Genomic DNA, 19,976 nt, shown 5'->3' with positions numbered 1-19,976 from the left:
CAGTCTCTAGGCCTGTGTGACCGGGGCCTAATGAGAGGTTAAAGGTCAGGTGTAGCTGTACATTGAGAGGAAAAGATTTGCTTTATAAAGTCAGATAATAATGTGGCGCTTTGCAGCAGTGGTTGGCTGACCTGTGCAATTTCAAATCCAAAAAACCTCTTTGGCCACCAGCATTCACAAATGGTGACGCACGTTTCCAACAGCAGTAAGTGTTTGTGAACATGACATTAAAATATCAAACATGAAGGAACATGAGCGGCCTTTTATGGGCAAGAACAGGAGCTCCTGCCAGGTATGAGATGCAGTGACGGTCTCCCTCATCGATGAATGGGAATATTTTAAAAAGTATAACATGGACTTCAGTTGTTGAGATAAAAGCTGATGGGACTTAGCGATCAGACACACTGTTTGTCAGTTGTGCAAACACAATTTCACGCACTTCCTCTTTTTCTTGCTCTTTAACAAGTGGTTATTGTACCATGTTTGTTTCCCCTCTTTCTCTGATTCCCCTCTCTCTGGTTTTTCCCCTCCAACAATGGATCATAACTCAGACAGGAACCAGCTGCTTCAGCAATTACATTAATATCTGTCCCAGACTTTATTGGCTTGCCAGCCACTCTAATCAAGTCAAAGGGAACTAGGCTATCCCTCTTCGTAACAGAAAGTTCACCCTCAATCTGCTTTGATTGAGAATGGATGTCATTCCTCTGCCGTTAGTGCTGTAGCGTGCAGTGTTCCTCTTAACCATTACATCCAGGCGATGTGAGCGTGAGTTATGGTATCAGCCCCGAGCAGTGCCGGAGAAGAGCGGCCGAGCTCATATCCTGCCAGTGTGCCTCTGAGCAAGTCAGGCGAGACGCACGTGCCAGTGACCGCACCATTACATCAGCTACTTTCACTCCACGTATTCTGGCTGCTGCTTTGTGTGAGAAGAAGGAGCCATTATGTGGTATAGTATAGTCGGAGTTTGTTTGGAGAGCTGGCGAGGGGAAGCAGAATTCTGACAGAGCAGTTATGGCATTAGTCCAAACAGAGCTACACTGTTCAATGGCAAGAACAAGTCGTTATTGTGTCACACTCTGAGAAATACTGTAGGCTGCACTGTGACATTGTCCCCAAGAACGGGTCATTCAACTCCGCTTCCTTCCTGAAACCTCGGCCAACTTATCATTCTCACTTTTTTTAGCAGCAGCACTGATCACATACATTACAATTTGTTGGATGTACTTTGAACCAAAGCCTCTGAAGGTTTCTGTTAAAGAAAAGCTGCACAACGTTTTAAAAAATGATATTTGTGTTGAGACTTGGTGTTTTTCCACCAAGAAATTTAACTACATGTTGACCATATCTGTGATCAGTCCTTTTGGTGGTAATATGTCATGTAAACACATTATCTTGATTACGTCTTAATGCATTCTCAATCATCCAGGAAAGTAATTCTTCAAAAAGTTGATTCTGTTCATCTGGACGTAGCGTTTTGTGGGAGAAACGTTTCATCACTCATCCAAGTGACATCTTCAGTCTCAGCTGACTGCAGGTGTCCCCAATCTTATAAACAGTACATTTGCATAATGACTGAAACCAGCCCACTGAAGGAACAAAGGGCTGGGAGGTCAGTGCCTTAATCATAATTATGCAAATTCTCATGACCATTGATCAACAACCACTGACCAAAACCCACTGATCAAAGACCACTGATCAATGGCCATGAGTACCATTCACAGAGAGTTGGGGAATGGCTGCAATCGCAGCATAGCAAGATGCCGAAAGATGTACCCTTAGCCCCCTCCTCGATTCAGAGATGGTCTTTCCCTTTTCACGTAAACGGCCTCCTTGACTCCGTGCTCAAACCAGCGTTCCTCCCTGTCCAGGATGTTACATCCTCATCCTTGAAAGAGCGTCCACTGGCCTGTAGGTGTAAATAGACTGCAGAGTCCTGGCCTGACGAGGTAGCTCTTCTGTGTTGTGCCATCTGCTTCGCCAGAGGTTGTTTGGTTTCCCCGATGTATAAATCCTGGCAATCCTCCTGCACTTAACAGCGTACACTGTTACTCTGTTTGTGTCGAGGGACCCACCCGATCCTTGGGGTGGACCAATTTTTGACGCAGCGTGTTTTGGGGTTTAAACGCCACAGAGACCTGGTGTTTAGAAAAAATGCGTCTCAACTGCTCCGATACTCTGTGGATATCCGTAGTTTTTTTCTTTGTTTTGCTCTGACAATCACTCTATAGATGCAGTTTCTTTTATTCATATTGTTTCTATAGGCAGTAACTGTTGCTCAGTATTTATTAACTCCAAGTCCAACAGGATCCGCTCCGCTTGCAGAGTAATTCACAACAACTGCGACGGCCACTTGCGTAGGCAACAGTATAGGCGCTGTACAGATTCAGTGCAGGGTTATAAATCAAGCTTAGAAGTGAGAAGGGAAACAGATCAGTCTTACCTCTGTGAATGAAGTTAATCCTTTAAGATGATTAGTTCAGTTTTGTATAAACAGTTTGCTAGGGTTGGGCTAAATATATTTGCAATCAGCAGCTGGCCTTTCACAGAACCATGTCTCTGTTGTTGTGGCCTTTGTGGACGTTTCTTTATCTAGAGGCATCAAGGCATCCTTCATGCGACTGTGGTAGTCATTAGCTTGTGGGCTTTGACTCTAGCATAATTTATAATAAGTATTTTTGTTCTTTGACGCAGTGTATGAGGCATTGGGGTTTGCAAACACACCTTAATGAATAATTGTACAACTGTTGGTTCTTGGACTGATGAATGCCAGTAGGAAAATTATAACAGATTACCTAACCCTGCTTGTGCATTATGTTAGTAGACGTTTGGCTCAAACCTGAGTACTGCATGCGGATGTTGCATATGTTATCTGGACACGGAACAGCTATTCCATTCTTTGTAAGCTAGTTTTCTTAGCAACACAATCCACATCACAGTAGCTGGTTGAAAAATGTTAACACTTCTCAAAAGGGCATCCACACAGGTGAGACGGGCAACACGTGGCAACCAACAGAGCAGGAAATACTGATGAAATCCAGCAACTTGCAGCGAAAATGGTCCAAATTAGTAGGGGTGCACCACGCTGACTTTTTCTTGTGCCAATCTGATATTGAGATCTTGGCTTCAGAGTTCTGTCCATCCAGAGTACTGCTCTGATACCAGTGTTAAATTAATATGCTGTATATATTTCTAAGTACAAGGAAGTGTGGTTAGAGTTATGTCACCATAAGTATTAGAGTTGGGCGATTGGATAAATAAATCCATGTAAATAAATTTTTACACGGGCGATTTATTTATTAATTTGCCCATGAGTAATTTTGCTAATAATGATGGAGGTAATAGAAGCAGTCAACAGGGAAAAAATAATAATATCGCTGTTTTAAGAGCACCGTTTTTCATCTGTGAGCAAATGCACCCTCCTCAGAGTGCGCCCAGATGTTTGTTGATGGAGCTGCAGAAGCTGGTGATAGCCTTGCATACTTAGACGGATGGTGGACACGCTCATGCTTATGCAAGTTAGTTTGAGTGCTTTGCTTGCACTATACGTCTGCACAAGTGGCACACCGCTTTGGTTACATCCGTAGGTTTACCTCTTTCATCTAGTTTAAAGCCAAAGAGATCCCAAAGTGGCGACCTTATGTTTTTTTTATTATTGTCAGAGTTAATGCGCAATCAGCACGACTAACGCAATTTAACAATTAACCCATCTGAAGCGCAGACTGAGTCAAAATCCCTGAAATGTCTCTGTCAACCCATTTCGGGCAGTTTGTCCAAAGTTTGTTCATTCTGCGCTCCAGATGGGTTGAGTGTGCTAAAAATTTTAATCGTGTTAATCGTGATGACCAGGTCAACGCCGCATTAATGCCTTAACGTTAAATTTTTGGGGGAAATTAGTGCATCCATGTTTGGATTTCTATGTCGTAAACACGCAAAGTAGTCTGTGCATGATCACATTGCTCCACACATCAAAAAGTCTGCGCATGCGCGAATATATTGCCCATCGTCGATTATTGGACTGACGATTGTCGGTTGGAAAATTTCTACATATCACCCAACCCTAATAAGTATACTAAAAGTTTCCAGACAAGTGTTAGATTGCACACAACAACAGTGACAGTATCACTGAAAGAAGCTGTGAGAGAAAGCAAATCACCATCGTGTTCACAACATTTCATAAATTCTTTACGTGTGGATGCGGTGTAAAAGCTTCCCAGAATCCCTTAGGCCTAACATGTCGATCTTCTTTTCATGCAGAAATGTGAAACATTAGTTTCAAGTCTTTAACATAAGAATATCATCTCCGTTATAAGCAACACAATAACTTAAAGACTATTTTTTTCAGAAAAAACACTGAATATTCCCCCAAATAACACCAAATGTAGATAATTATGAAGCCCTGCTGTGCTGCTTTGATGTTAATAGCATGAAACATTTTTTAGTCAGGCTAAACCTTCAGTGTCAATAAATAAACTTAACTCCTTGCCTTTGGGCATAAAACGCTTCATGGTTATACAAGGCACCCTGTAAAACTAAGTGCCCTGATGGCTGTTGGTGATATAAATTTTCCTTCCATTAAGTGTCTCCTGAGATAAGTCTGCCAAACAGTATCTCATCGTTCCAGAGGAGAAAAACGGTGTCATTGGCTGCTGCGTTATCCATGGCATCTGCCCAGTTTCTTGTGCATTCCTCACATCTTTTGAAAGAGAAGGCTTGTGCTTCAGCCTTAAGATGAGCACTGAGAGTCTGCATTTAGTGAACCTTTCCTGAACATGGCCTGTATATGCCTCCACGGTCTCTCCTTTAACTGCACAATGGGGCTCATGACTGGGTCATGATCATGGCAATGCTTAATCTACTCTAAAATGCACTAAGTGCTACTGAAGAGCAAACACTTGCCTCCCACAAAGGGGAAAGATGGCGCTCTGGGACAGGCAGTTTAGTGTCGAGCAGAGCATGAAATATTCACTAAGAAAAGATGTGAAGGATGGAAGAAGTGACTGCCACAGTGTGTGGCGTTCGTGTGTGCCAGGTCTAGATGCCTCGAGGCGAGGAGACTCGTGAGCACAGACAGAAGTACAAATGTAGTGGGAGTCTGCAGTGATTCGCAGGTCATTTGAATGCTCTGATGTCCTCGTTTGAAAGACTGTCGCTCTCTGGACCTAAAAATAACTACACAATGTCTTTAAAGGAGTTTTAATCTTTTATAGCTACATGACAAAGCCACACTATTATTGAATATTCACCAGGAATTTGTGTTGGGTTATCCTTTGTTGTTTATCTCAATAAGCTTGGGTCTATTGATTAAGTGTTTCTGGTGGTCGATACAGGTCAATAAACAGAAGTTGATAAGTTTATTGAGCTTTTAAACCCAAAAGCATCTCATTTTAAAATGTTTAATTAAAGATGGACAAACTGTTCTGTTGAAAAAAAAAAAAACAAGTTAAGGTCTCTCTTGGAAATGAGATTTTGAATCTCAATGAGATTTGTTTTACCTGAATAAATAAAGGCCTATAAAGGCAAATAAAAATTCTGGTTTATTTTATTTAACCTGACTTATTGTCAGGATAAGGCTCTGAACCACTTTAGACAAACTATGTTTTTTCACTGTACCACAACCAAAGAACGAGTTTGAACCACTAAGGATTGAAACATCAAGGCCTCCACCTGGCCAGTCCAGGGCCAGTTTGACTTGGGAGACCCTGCAGGGGGCATATTGCCCCAGACAACAGAGCTCCTGTGATTCACTGTGCCGTGAGCCAACGTTCCCCCAAAACGTTTTGGAATGAGTTTGTGACCAGAGCTGAGGAAATCAGCTATATCACTGTCGTATTCATGAGTGAGGCAAAGAGGGAGCCAGAGAGATGGTGTCTCTCAGATGATTTACAAACACCTCGGCGTTCCCACAGAAGTGTTGGAGTGGGTGGCTAGTGAGAGGGAGGCTTGGGAATCTCCTGTTAGACTGCAGATGGATGGATGGATGAGTGCATTCATTGTAGTAAATAGGTTTAGCATAAAGTCCATGTTTATCATTCATTTGACTGTAATATAGCATGCGTCTTCCTGCAACACACTGATCACTTTCATTCGTGCCTTTCTCGTATTTTTGTATATATTTCTCTTGTTTGCTAATTATTCCTGCTGTCTACTACCTATATTTTAGTCAGCACAGTTGGTGTGGAGCACCCAGAATTTCATTGTAGATGTACAATGATAATAAAGGGCTATTATATTCTAGTCTATTTTTTAATTTTACAATTGGTCTTGTGGCACAGGTGACATCCTATCACTGTACGAGCTCCTGAGAGCAGTCTGCACGCCTAGTTGCTCGATTTTATACACCTCTGACCATGGAAGTGATTGGAACACCTGAATTCAATAATTTGGATGGATGGAGTGAATACTTTTGGCAATATAGTGTATTTCATTTAGGCTGGGAAGGCTAGCAGTTAGAGTGCAATCCACACACTAGGAGATGCGAGTTACCCCTTGGGACCAATCAAATGACCGAAGAGAGGAAGAGATTTTAGTAGACCAGAAGTTTTTGGGTTTTTTGGTTTAATTAATGCTATGGAAAAATATCCTCATGATAGTTTGTCCTCTGTTTGCTGTGTGGAACCAAAAATGATAAACTGCTGCTGAAAACCACATGCGTGCAACTCGTAATACCCCCTTAGCTACAGAAAACAGAATAATCAACCCTGAGCTGTAAAACAATTTCTGCATTCATCAGTGATAATATCTAGCAGTTGATATGGGAATAACCATGAGTTTGATTGTTTCGATTAGGTTTTTAAATGAACTCTTTATTTTTGCCAGAGTTTGACAACAGGTCTCTTTTAAAGGCTTTTCCAGCCAATAGCTCCAAACCCAAATCTTTATTCTATTGTTTAAAGTCCTAAAGAAACAACAAAACAAAACCGTTTGCGCTTGATAAATGATGCAAAAAATCATTCGAATAATTTTGAGTCAGTCAAATAATCAATTAAACGACTGGTCGTTTCAGAGCCATGCGCAATATCGGGTCAATAAAAGGACCAGAGTGCACGCACTCTGTCAATAGCAGCATGTTTTATTTTAGCAATGCATCGTGGGATAAGGAAGGTTTCTGTGACCCATTACTTTTGATATTATTTATTATTAAAATATTAGTGGTTAGTGTCAACCAACAGAAGCTATGCAGTAAATTAATAAAGCGGTCCACAGAAAATTAATCAGGGTCATTTTTGGTAATTTTGTTTCCAGTATTTAAAGTAGGCACAAAATTATCCAGTTTCAGCTGCCAAGTGTGATAATCATCCGCTTTTGTATGTCAGATACCTTTAAATGTAAAGAAAAACCCACATTCATCTTTATCCTAAATTAACAACTAAACCCAGTAGTTCAGTTTTAGCTTTAAAACCACTTCACTTTGTTTTTGTATTGATTAATTTTTTCAGACTGAGCCATTTAAATAAACTTTATGGAAATTACCACATGGAGACTTTTTGATTGATGAAGTTGTGAAATCAAAATCAATTAAAGTCACACTGCAAATGCGTCATTGAAGGTTAATCCTGCTAGTATGCAAGAGCTGGACAATAACTCTTACACTGGCAATTATTCGCTGCCAAGTTCCAGGAAAACAAATATATCAACATAAAAAGACTTCTGGCAGCAGCTGTTTGGATCACAGGGAGTTCTGAACCCAATGGCATTTATTAAACAGTCCAGGAGTAATACATTAGAACCATTACACCACTAGAGTCGAGAACATTTTTGTATTTTTTGTGTTTTGTTTTTTTTTTTGTTTTTTTTTTTGTCTGTTGGCTGAATAAAACAAGCCGTTATAAAATGTGTTTTTATTTTAAAAATGCATTTATTCATTTTTGTGACTATGAATTTCAGATTAAGTATTCTACATTAACACTCAGAAGTAGTAGTTCTTGATCTAAAAAGTAAAGCCAGTGTGGAACTGCCTCAACCATCCAGTCGTATGAAAGTCTGTGGGACAAAGTAAGTGCTTGGCTTTCTTGCTCAAAGCCTTTATTAAATACTTTGCTGTTTCAAATGTTATTGAGTACAACATTATGCTGATGTTGTAAATTATGGTAATTTTAGATGATAAAGCAAGGACACTTTGTGGCCATTAAACATACAGTTTATTGTCCCTGTCTGCGTCTTACTTGTTACATTCAGTTTGAAAAGGTGAAGCTGGTGATGGTGACACCAAACATTTTGCATCTTCAAAACAGGACTGTGCCAATTAATCAGTAACGTCATGGTGGTTTATTTAAAATATTAGCGAGATTTTCCCTGGCTTCAGTGGTGCAGAGTCAAGCAGTGTCTTTGTCTTCACCAAGCTGCTACTGAGTGTACTAAAAGTTCCATCCATCCATCTTCTTCCACTTATCTGGGGCCGGGTCGCGGGGGCATGAGCCTAATCAGGGAAACCCAGACCTCCCTTTCCCCGGCTACTTCCTTCAGCTTGTCCAGGGGAAAACCAAGGCATTCCCAGGCCACCTGAGAGATATAATCTCTCCAGCGTGTCCTGGGTCTGCCCCGGGGCCTCCTCCCAGTGGGACATTCCCATAACACCTTACCCAGGAGGCGCCCAGGTGGCATCCTTGTCAGATGCCCCCACATCCTCAACTGGCTCCTTTTCATGTGGAAGAGCAGCGGCTCTACTCTGAGCTCCTCCCAGATGGGCAAACCCCCACCTCATCTCTGAGGGAGAGGCCAGCCACCCTTCGGTGTCCAGTCCAACACACACCGGCGACTAGTCCAACTTATTGCCGGCTATGCAGACCAAGCTCCTGCAACGGTTGAACAAGGATTGAATGGCCCATAGTAATGGGCCAGACACCCCATACTCCCAAAGCGCCTCCCACAGGACACTCCGAGGGACAAGGTCAAATGCCTTCTCTAGGTCCACAAAACACACGTAGACCGGTTGGGCAAACTCCCATGCACCCTCAAGTATCCTTGAAAAGGTAAAGAGCTGTGTTGGTGGTTCTTTGTGTCTGGGGGTGGGCGTCTGGGTACACACCGGCTCACTCCTTGGCGGCCGCTTGTCGGGGCCTGGGGCCTGGGGCTCGCTCGGGCCCCTTTGGAGGTGGGGTGCCCCCGGCCTCTCGGCCTGGGGCTCGGTCACTCAGGCACAGCTGGGGGCCGGCGGAGCTCACGGGCGCGTCACTGCAACTCCCCCTGACTTCTGCTCCGCGGCTGCTGAATGAGCCCTCATCTGGGACTCTCCTCAGCTCTTACTGGAACAGTGGCGCGGCTGCCCCTCTGTTGGTCTTCCATGGTCTCTTGTGTTCTGGGGGCCTCTGGATGTCTGGAGTTTTGATCTCCTCCATACCCGCTTCACACCCTGGAGGACGGGGCTGTGGCCCCCCCACACTCCCTAGCAGATCATTACATGGAGAAACCTTTGGAATGCAAGCATGCTGATCCACACAGGCATGCACACATGGGTATTCACAGACGCGGACTAAAGCTTTCTTGGCTGCTGCCTCAAAGCACACTGTGCGCTGTCTATCTTGCGTGCTGCACAATATCGTTTATTATTTAGTAAATATTGATATCTATGACTAGCTAGTTTATTGTGATGGTGCTTCGTTTTCTCTATTATTATGTTGCTCTTTGTTGTTTGCTGTCTCCTCTGTTTGTTTTTTTTGTTTGTTTCTTTTTTTCTCCATACAGGTGACCCAGGAGTTCTTTTTTTTTTTCTCTCTCTTCCCCCCCCTTCTCACCGTCTCTTCTCCCCTTTGGTTTTCTTTCTTTCTCTCCCCCTCTTTCTCTCATTCATTCCCCCTGTCCTATTTATTTAAAAAAAAAAAAAAATGACAAAGGATGAACTGAAGCTCTGCCATCACGTAATGTCGCATACTGCTGTTTCTGATGTCATTTAGAAAAGAAAAGAAAAAAAAAAAAAAAAAAGGTAAAGAGCTGGTCCAGTTTTCCATGACCAGGACGAAAAGTGCATTATTGCTCCTGCGTCTGAGGTTCACCTAACAGACGAACTCTCCTTCCCAGCACCCTGGCATAGACTTTCCCAGGGAGGCTGAGGTGTGATCTCCTATAGTTGGAACACCCTCCGGTCCCCCATCTTGAAGATGGGAACCACCAATCCAGAGGTACCGCCCCTCATCTCCATGCAACATTGTAGAGGCAAGAGGCCAAGACAGCCCTAGAACAAACCTCGTCCACCCCAGGGGCCCTGCCACCACGGAGTTGTTTAACCCCTAGAGATAGACAAGTCGTCACCCTCATCCCCAGACTCTGCTTCTTCCATGGAAGACGTGCCAGTGGGATTAAGGAGGTCCTTGAAGTATTCCTTCCACCGCCTGAGAGCATTCTCAGCCGAAGTCAGCAGCACCCCACCCGCACTATACAGAGTGCAGGTAGAGCACAGTTTTCCCCTCCTGAGGCAGTCCGAAAGTCTTTTTCCATGGCCTCTCTGAAACTCTTCCCACACCTGAGTTTTTAGCTTCCGCCACTGACCGAGCCATGTTCCACTTGGCCTGTCCGGTACCTATCGGCTGCCTCAGAATAACTAACCAATCCCAATAGGATAGTGTATAAAAAGACGTTCCACAGTTAAATTATGTCTCCCATCATTTTCTCTTTTCATTATATTTTCACCATACTGTGTGGTTATGTTTTGTGTGTTATCTATTATCTCTGAATTTTCTTACTCCTGAAAATTCTGTATCCACCAGGCTCTGCTTATAACAACATGGGAATTTAGCCGGTCTTTTCTTTTCCCCATTTTTAGAGTTAAGCTCCACGCTCCAGGCTTAGGGGTCATTCACACCACTCTTCACATTCACACAGGCTTCCTGTGGGGTTTTAAATGTCATCTGACTGCTGACTGACGAGGTGTCAAAGATAAGAATAGTTCGATCTGTTGAGAGGATGGAGGAGGAATCAATAAGCTGAAGAAACAAGTGAGGAAAAGAAGATCATGATACAGAGTGGTATAAAAACAGAAGGATGGAGTCTGATGAACTGATGACCTGTACTCCATCTCAGACCTCATCTGCAAAAGGTATCTGGAGTCTATCACAGCACGTCAACGCTGTTTGGCTGCAGTAAACTCCTCCAATGCAAGCAGGAGGGACACACACTGTTCTGCCAGCGTCGAGCTAGCACAGGATTCAGTGACGTCTGCTTGGAAAACCCAAACAGAACGCATCTTCGCTGACAGCCTATCCTGCATTGCCTTTTGTTTTATGCCTTGTCCAAACAGCTTCCCACAGAGTTCGCTTGAGTGCCAGCGCACTGCTGTAAACATGCAGATGATGATTTAGCTTCAGACGTTGCACTCAAGACCCATCCGTCTATCCGTTCATCTTAACCGCAGTGCTGTTGCTTAACTTCTGGGAAAGTGTGAGCCAGGCTTCGTCTGCTGATTAATTCCAGACGATGTTTAGTGTCATAACCCTCCACCCTTGTATTGTTTGAGAGCCCTCTTCATTGTAAGAAAGCTCTCCTAGGAAGTTGATTTACTCGAACACAAAATTTATACATCAGGACAGCCTCGATTATCACATCGCCACGTTTCAGGTGACGTTTGCTAAATCAAGCTATTTTCTTTTCCAGAAAGGAGTACTTGAATATGTCTTTTTTTTTTTTTTTAGGGTTTCAATTATGATTTGTTATCTAGCACAAAGATAGAAATTACTAGTAAGATTGTAAAACCTGCAGCCTTGACACTATAGAACAACATTTAATGAGTCCCACTGACAGCAGAGCATGGCTCAGAAAGTGCCGATACCCTCGTTTTGAACTCTCTGATGGCTAATAAAAGACATTTTGCTGTATAAACATTCGGGTGACATGCTAACGCTCGTTAAAAAGCTCTTTACAGAAAGCATTAGAGGGCCATTCGGGTCAGTTTCAGTGCTCTTTACACCCATTTAGCTGATTGTCACTGCCTCCACGTGTGGTAGATCATTGAGGTTGACCCCCAATAAAAAAGGAAAAAAAAAAAAAACCCAGCTGATTAATAAATTAAATCTTTTTTAGTGACCATGTGTGAAATCGAGTATTGGTTACTTGCTCTTTACTCAGTTTTTGCAGTTTTCTCAGTTAGGGACTCCAAACATAATACACTCGTGACTCACTATATAAATAAAGTTTGTTTGGTAGCAACTGCACAGCTGTCTTACCCATAAAATAGGGTCTGCCTTTGCTTGCTACCTGTGCATGAGCACTTGTGAGCGTGCATGCTGGCGACAGACCCATCCAAAGCAAGCCCAAGCTTTATTTCCCCAGGCTGGCTCTGCTCAGCTCAACACACAGGGAGCTAATCGATACTGATGGATGTGCAAAAAAAAAAAAACCAGCTGGGGGAGTTGGAACGAGGCATCTCTGCCCTTGAAAATAGTCACATCTTTGTGGACTCACGCACTGTGAGCATGATTGATGTGAATATTAAAAGCGAAACTAACCTTGGGAACATTTAGCATTTAACATTCCAAGGCTGTAATGTGACTTGGAATAAGAGCAGCAGGAGACTTGGGTTTGGTTCCTGGATTAGAAACCATTAGCGAGGCCTGCGTGAGTCAAAGCTGCAGGGAGGGGATGAAAAATAGGTAGAATATTCCTTTAATGCAAGAGGGATTTTCTTATTCTTTGAGAAGGAGCAAATGGGGATTCAGTATGACGCTGGGATGTAAATTACCTAACAGAGCAACCTACATTGGCAAAAATAGGCAGAAGCAGGGCTGACTGGAGTGGGAAGGTCAGTCTGACACGGTGCAGCCTGAAGAAGAGTGGAGGACGGTTGCTGCAGGGAGGCGGGCGAGCTGATCACTGTGCAGCGAGAGAGCAGATGACGGGAAGTAAGTAAACACTGCCTAAGAACGAGGAAGCCATCTCTGCCCCCAGGTTAAAAAGTATCGAGTAAAGTCAAACACAAACACATGATCTATCCAACAATGTTTATTGAGTTCATTTTTTTTTTCTTTTTTATTTGACAGGTAAAGAGACTTGAAATACAGCTGAAATGCTCTCAACAACAACTGTAAATACGCCAACTGGCACAGCACTGACGTCTTGTTGTGGGTTTATGATCTGCAGGAGGTGTGGACAGCATTTAAAAGAAAAAAAAAACCGCACATTATCATGAGCAACAAGGAAGAATTTGAAAAAGGATGCAGACATTTATGGATGTGTTTGGCTACACTGACAGCTAGCAGTTAAATCATTTTTATTCTGTGGACAAAGATATTGATGTTCAGCTTGTTTGAAAAGGGCTACCACCCTGTTTTAAAAGAAAAATCGTGCCACAACCCAAGTCATGTTTGTTGAGTGTAAAAGACGGGCAGCTGGTGAGCAGAGTCACACAGTTAAACTTTTTAAGGTTTCAGCTTTATCTCTTCCTAAATCGCAACACCAGCGTCAAAGTCGCACTGACTTAATTTGTACTCTCCTCAGATCATTAAGCTCTCCCCATAAGGCAACAAATCAGATACTTGTTTTGAAAATTTTCAAAACGAGACCTTCTGTGGTCCAATAGATTATTGTTGGACTCGTGTAGAGTAGCTTTCAGAATAATCCTCAGCACTGTCCCTCATCTGTCTGACCTCAACCAGATTCTCTTCATTGGCTGCCCCTCATGAACAAATCATTTAAATAGGTGGGTGAGGCTTCTGTGCGCCTCAGGTGACCACGTTAGGGATATCCGCTCTCACAGTTGGATAACAGGAGGCCCACAGAGGTCACTCACACAAAGGCTGATCTCCATATTTGAAACTGGCCATGTTAAATATGAACATCCACTATTTTTAATGTGTATACATAAAAGACAAGCATAACCGGCCTCCTTTTAAAGGCTCTGAAATGTCAAGTGCATTTTACATCATTTTCTAGGGTTAATTATTTTATATATACTTATTATTTCAGGCCGCCTTTGTCCAGTAATTAAAAATATCTACTTTACTATTGTGAGATTATAAATAGAGATAATATTGGAGGGACAAATGAAAGGCAAGCCGGCGTGTCAATGGAGCAACGTCACAGTAAAGTCATGTTCAAAGACAATGCCCTTTTCTCAGTCCCTGCTTGCACTTGCTTTTAGTTAGCAGTAGCGAGGCACAGTTTAATCAAAGGGTAACTGTGGATCGATTGCTGCTCTGTCACCAGGAATGGATATGAAGCTTTTATTACTTTGAAGTCGGTGTCCTTCTCTACCATCTCTTCAGCCCTGAGTTTATATTCTTACAAAGGGTTGTCAAAGTGCTGTTAATCACAGACAGAATCTGCTTGAGCTGTATGATACAGTTTTTCGTCAGGTGAGAACTTAAAAGTGGATAAGTGGAGCTGTGGTAACTGCAAAATGAGGCATTTCAGGGAAACATCTTTGTGGCGTAAACTGAATCCATAGCCTTTTGTTTCTTCCCATACAAAGTGAGTGCAGCATGTTCTCATACCCGTGGTGTCAAATACTGCCATTCTTATCAAAGCTGCTAACGTCTCAGACACACAAGGAGTCCTGTGGCACCTCTGCCATGGTGCACCGCAGTACTGCAATAGCAAGACAGGTTTCAACTAAAGGTTTGTGGAGGACATGGTGTTACAAATAAATGCACAGGTTACATTTTCAGTGTGCAGGGCTTTCTAAATATAGCCAGTCAGTATTTAGTATTGAATGAACGCAACTAAAACTTGTGACTTAACGTGTACTCACAATGGCTTCCCTGCACCTTGGCCAAACATAACTCTCTCCTACCCAGACCTCCCAGGCACTTGAGTTTATCTCAGCATCTCAAACATGGAAAGTATAAAAGATGGATTTGGCGAAGCTAATGTGCTTTAAACTTGTGTTCTTTCATGGCCAGCAGGGGAGCAATGACTCTGGGTACAAAAAACCTCTGATGGTAGGGGAATCTCTGGTAAAATACCCCAGACTTCTTCGCTTTCTTAATAACGTAAACGCTTCTAATGATGATGGGATCAATCGCTAGCTTTGGGTTGTCTTAAACAAATGGGGAAAGCGCTCGGCTTCATAACAGGATTTTACTAACCAGCGACAAAGTCACGGGGCTGCACCCAGTCTACAATGTGAGGTCCTGTCTCACAAGCTCCCAACACATGAGGTTAGTGATTTCAAGCATGTAGGTCACCTTTGTCCGTATAGATTTCATTACTTAACACAGTGATTGTCATGAAGACGGCTGTTATGGACTGTGTAATGGTTGATGATTATCACTGTTTGTTGAACACTGGTTTTGACTTGTGGTTGTTTCAGTCTGTTAAAAATGGTAGATGCAATAAGATGAAGGCTCATCCAGCACTTTTTTGGGGGGTCAATAATTTGTTCTATTTAATTCAGTTCTTTTGTTAATTATTTTTATTTGGTGTTGTTTTCAAAACCTTTTTCAAAATTACCTATTTGTAATTTTGAAGAGTACTACTGTGTCCATTTAATATCGCTGTGACCTTTGCACCAAGACACTGAGGCCAAAGGTCAACTTGTACGCGTATCTTCAGCTGTGTCTTAGAGAGCGGCAGTGTTTGAAACCTTGAGATGAGTCCCTGTAGGATCTATTCAATGATTCTGCTCAGCAAAACCAAGTAATTACAAGAAAACAGACTGATGAGTTTTCTTTTTTTCCCACAGCCAGAACAGATTTCTCATTTGGTTTATTTTGAATATCTGTGGAATTGGTTTGGCTTTTTTTTTTTTTTTTTCTTGGAAGAAATCTAATCTTTTTAATATTTATTACAGGTTTCAGCACTCTCGTGTGGGAGGAGCATGCTCCAAAAATAAAAGCCCCATATATTCCCCAATGAAACGCTAATGTGATTAAAACTGCGAGCTGTTGAGTGCATTAACGTCCAGTCACCGGTTTCTTCTGTGCAGTTGCTGGTTCTGAATTTTGAGACTTTGTTGTTGTTTGCACCAAAGAAACTGTATGAATACATTCTCTTATTCGTCCTTCTGTCTCGACGTGTTGGCGCGCTCCACCGGGAAAACTCGGGTCACTTTTCCTCGTGATAAACCTCGTTACCAGATGTCCACAGACAAATAAAACTTTGTATTTCCACAGACATATTCATATATCTTTTATAAAATAAATCTTGTATTTCCAAGTGTACAATAATAAAATGATGCACTCTGCAGAAAAAAAGGTAACAGAAAACTCCATATATACACACAGTATACTGTTTTGGCAGACAAAAACATGGACAAGTTCAGTATTGTAAACAGCTCTTTACTCCCATTCACATGTGTTCGTCTACCATTTATTGACTTCTCCCGTCGGCTTGTTGTTCCTCCTGTCCCGTTACATTCATACAGTAAATCCAGAAAATTGTGCTTTAGGAAATCTCTTACAACAATCCGCGGCTTTTTTTCCTTCATATCTTTTCTTAACACCTGTTCTGCTGAGTAGAAGTGCACTGTCTCCAAACAGCTGAATGTCTTAAACAGTCTGGTGGCTGGTAGTTCACTCATCTCTCCTGGTTCAGTCAGGAGAAGAGTTGGGGTTAGACGAATGGCAGCAAACTTGTGCAGTGGCGTGGAGGATGTAGAGATCTGAGCTTGATGACTGGGAAGGTTTGGTGGCACATGTGCAGCAAATGCTCCATTAGTAATTTGCCAGTTATCTAGACTTGAATTAACTTGCAGTGAAGCCGTGTGGTGAACTGAGCTCGTGCCTGGAAAAGCAGCGTTTTACTGATGGCAGAAGTTAGAGAGGTTAAAGCTGCGCTTGGGATGCAGGAATGTTTGTGATGGAATGTGAAGAAACACTAGCGTGCACGGAGCAGTGATGTCTGGGTAAAGACACAGACTGGTGAAGGAGCAAAGCTTTGGGTTTTGAGCTCAGGAGGCAAGAACAGAGTGGAGGTCTGAAGGTCTAGTTGTCCTCGTCCGTCAGCTCCTCCTCCGCGATGGCCTTCTCCGGGATGGCCTCAAGGCTGCATCTGCTCTTGGACTCAGAGCCGAAGGAACCGCTCACCGCGCTACCTTTAGTCAGTTTACAGGTGAGCGCGGCATAGTGGATCTGCTTGAGGTTCTCCTGGACTTCGCTTCGGGCATGCTTCAGTAGATCCGCCTGGCCCTGAGAGGTAAACACAGATCACAGAGTCAGACAGCAGCAAATTGGGTGTCAGGAAAAACTGTAGCTTGTAAAACTTCTTTCAGTTTAATTTGTGCAACGCTAATTCACTACACAAACATCTCAAGGGGTGTTACACTGTAAAATAAAGAAAACCATACAATATCAAAGAGCACCCCAAATATTTGATGGTATATTATTAGCATATATTTTCTATTCTCTATGAACAGCACTTGGGAACAGTGGGGTTAAAGACCTCTAGTTGAACCAGGCTCAGGGAGGAAGCTGCAGAGCTGATCGCTCTTACCTCTGTGTTTAGATTAATGTGTTGTAGAGTTGTGTCAGTGTCAGATTTAAGATGTTATTGGCTCCGAAAAGTTTATTACAAATGCTTTGTGAAGGTCACTGACTCACAGTCCATAAACATTCCAGTTTCACTAACGTCCCACAAAGTGTCCTCGTGCCTCTGCTGTGTAGTGACAAACGTAACGAATCATCCATCCGTCCATCTTTTTAAACGCTTGTCTAATTCAAGGTCACAGAGAGGGTGGAGCTTATCCCAGCTGTCATTGGGCGAGAGTCAGACCCTGAACAGGTCGCAGAGCTGAACACGTCTCCTGTATACTTTAATTTCACTGCAGTTGGTTTTATAAGCACAACATACAGTTGAGTTTTTAATGAAATTTGAAATGTTTTTCACACCTAGTTCTACCTGTAACTTTATTTTTCTTAAACATGTATTCACTGCTTCAACATTACCTGAACATCTGTGCAGTTCTAACACTGAAAGTCCACAGCAGGCTTAAATAGTTCATTTTAAGTTGGTTAAAACACAAGTTACATGAGGTTTCTTTTATACGTGAGAGCCTTTATCATTGTGGAACGCGTCACTGTTAAAGCAGCATTTACGGCCGACTAGATCATTTTCCTGACCAACAATCAGATTTCCTCCCAGCAGCGTTTCTCTGTCGTCACTTCCTTTAAATGTCAGAGTAGCTGATGCTGCAGTCATCAACGTGCACTTTAGTTCAACTTGTCAGGCTGACTATGATCAAAACTTGATCTGCACTGTAACACCTTATTGATTAACAGTGATCAGCTCTGGTCCTGGTGCTGTGGCAGGGAACACACTCGGTGCTTTTAGCCATAAATCATGCAGCTCACTGTAGTGTATCTATTTATTCCTTTCCTTTGTTTCGTTTGTATACAGTCTACATGCCATTGTAGCAGGATAAAGGTTAAGTAAGCTGAGCGTATACAAGCAATCCCTGTGTCCTGAAAATCTCAAGACTCCTCTAAACACTTGCTGAAAGGCACTTTTTTTTTTCCCAACTAATGTCATGATGTCAAAAAGGATCAGAAGAAATGTAGCTTACAGCGAAGTGAGAGGATGAAGCGAGCAGGGCCCATTGTATGATAAATAAAGGTTATTATGCAAAGCTCCTCTAAGCAACGTGGTGGCATTGGCCTCCATTAATAAAACTGGCTTGACTTATAAGTGATGTGACTGAAAATCTCACCTTCAGAATGGTGATGTTCCACGTGAAGCTCTCCACAGCCTTGTGCAGCTTTCTGCCTTTCAAGCCTTCCTTCACAGCCAGGTCGTGGAGGTTCTCGTGAAATTCCATAGCTGCGAGAGAGAAACAGACGAGAATGAGTGTCGAGTCAGTGCGGTGTTTGTTTAGGAAAGAAGAACAGCTGCTGCGAGAGTGGAGTCTGGGATATGCGAGGCTTGCTAGGCTTGTTGTCACTGTGAGGAAACGCATGCAAGCAAAGACCCTGGCATGTACTGTCGACATTCACATTTCTCCAGCAGCAGAAAACTTCAGTCTGCGGAAGTACAGAGACTCTCCGGAGGTGGGAGAGCATTACTGTCTCCTCACTGCACGCATACGAGGTGATAATGGATCGCAGTGGCCACAGTTACATACATACCAGGTCTGGAAAGCAGGTGAGATTGTCCTGTAGCACAAACTCAAGCGCCTGCCATGAAAATATTAAGTCGTGTGGAAAGCAGACGTGATGGAAAATGTGCTCTGTTTTTCAGCTTTTCATTGACCGCGGAAGGAAAATGTATCCGACTTTTCTTGGGACTGCTTTGTTTTATTAGAATCCACACAGTGTTTATACATAGATTTTCACTGGGATGTCCCTGTCAGCGAGGGACTGTTTTATGCCTCTCTTCAGCATCATCAATGGGAAATCTATATCATGCAGTGACTAGTGTGCAAATCCTGGGTAAACCCTCCTAATACAGGGATGCTAAGGGACAGGAGTACAGATGAGGAGAAGGAAACAGTGAGGCGGGATAAAAGAGACCCAGAAACAGAGAGAGTGGGAGACGGACACGACGCTCTTTCACTGTGGATTAGCATCACGGCCTCCAACAGAGGAGGGATTTGTCTCCTGAGGAGCTTTCCCACCTCTTCCCTCCTCTCCTATTTTTCCCCCTCCTTCCTCTGCATGACTGAGTCCGACTAAGGACATGTTTAAAGTTGACTTTGCTTTGCAGGGCAGCAACAGGAAACTTCAGCCTGAGAACCATAAACCAAAGGCAGACAGAGCAGAGACTCCATGACTGCGTAACATCTCTGCACTGGAAACTCCACATACATTTCCGCTTGAATCTCTGATAACAGCTTGAGCCAGTCGTAGTTCCTGTCAGTGCTGTTGCCATGGAAACATGGTGTGCACGAGAGAGAGAGAGAGAGCGAGAGACAACAACCCCCCCAACCCCATTTGTGTGAAATCTCCATTATAGGTGTGTGGTGCTGGGCTGTTTTGGAGCCACTCAACTGAGGATTTGCGTCTGTCACCAGACTTCTGGCATGAATACAACCTCAGGAAGCTGACGGGACTCAGTCAGTTGTGACACATTTATCATATTTGTAGCAGATGTCACGTCACCGCTCCCAAGTTGTTTTT

The 19,976-nt window shown here is 43.0% G+C and overlaps 2 protein-coding genes across 9 annotated transcripts in view; one reads left to right on the top strand and one right to left on the bottom strand.

Annotated features, from left to right (window-relative positions):
- LOC309717525 (uncharacterized protein) overlaps window positions 1–19,976 on the top strand; it is a 60,779-nt gene that overhangs the window by 38,666 nt on the left and 2,137 nt on the right. For 2 of the 8 annotated variants that reach the window (XM_082552171.1, XM_082552175.1), the window contains 2 exons: window positions 12,678–12,830; window positions 12,969–16,741. The exons of 5 other annotated variants lie outside the window; for them this stretch is intronic. In XM_082552171.1, coding sequence (XP_082408297.1) covers window positions 12,678–12,830; window positions 12,969–12,982 — 167 coding nt within the window. In that variant the 3' untranslated portion in view covers window positions 12,983–16,741. Of the gene's footprint in view, window positions 1–12,677; window positions 12,831–12,968; window positions 16,742–19,976 lie in introns of those variants that run through there. One more of the 8 variants, XM_082552173.1, reaches the window with a different exon arrangement.
- The window catches only part of plcl2 (phospholipase C like 2), a 41,760-nt gene continuing 37,973 nt past the window's right edge, over window positions 16,190–19,976 (bottom strand). Inside the window, exons 6-7 of the mRNA XM_082552165.1 lie at window positions 18,572–18,681; window positions 16,190–17,054 (exon numbers count right to left, since the gene is read on the bottom strand). Coding sequence (XP_082408291.1) covers window positions 16,851–17,054; window positions 18,572–18,681 — 314 coding nt within the window. The 3' untranslated portion in view covers window positions 16,190–16,850. The remainder of the gene's footprint in view (window positions 17,055–18,571; window positions 18,682–19,976) is intronic.

Source organism: Aulonocara stuartgranti (genome assembly GCF_965226115.1).
Source record: "Aulonocara stuartgranti genome assembly, chromosome: 11".
Classification (NCBI taxonomy): domain Eukaryota; kingdom Metazoa; phylum Chordata; class Actinopteri; order Cichliformes; family Cichlidae; genus Aulonocara; species Aulonocara stuartgranti.
The sequence above is the reverse complement of the archived record's forward strand: the minus strand, read 5'-3'. Positions and strand labels throughout refer to the sequence as shown.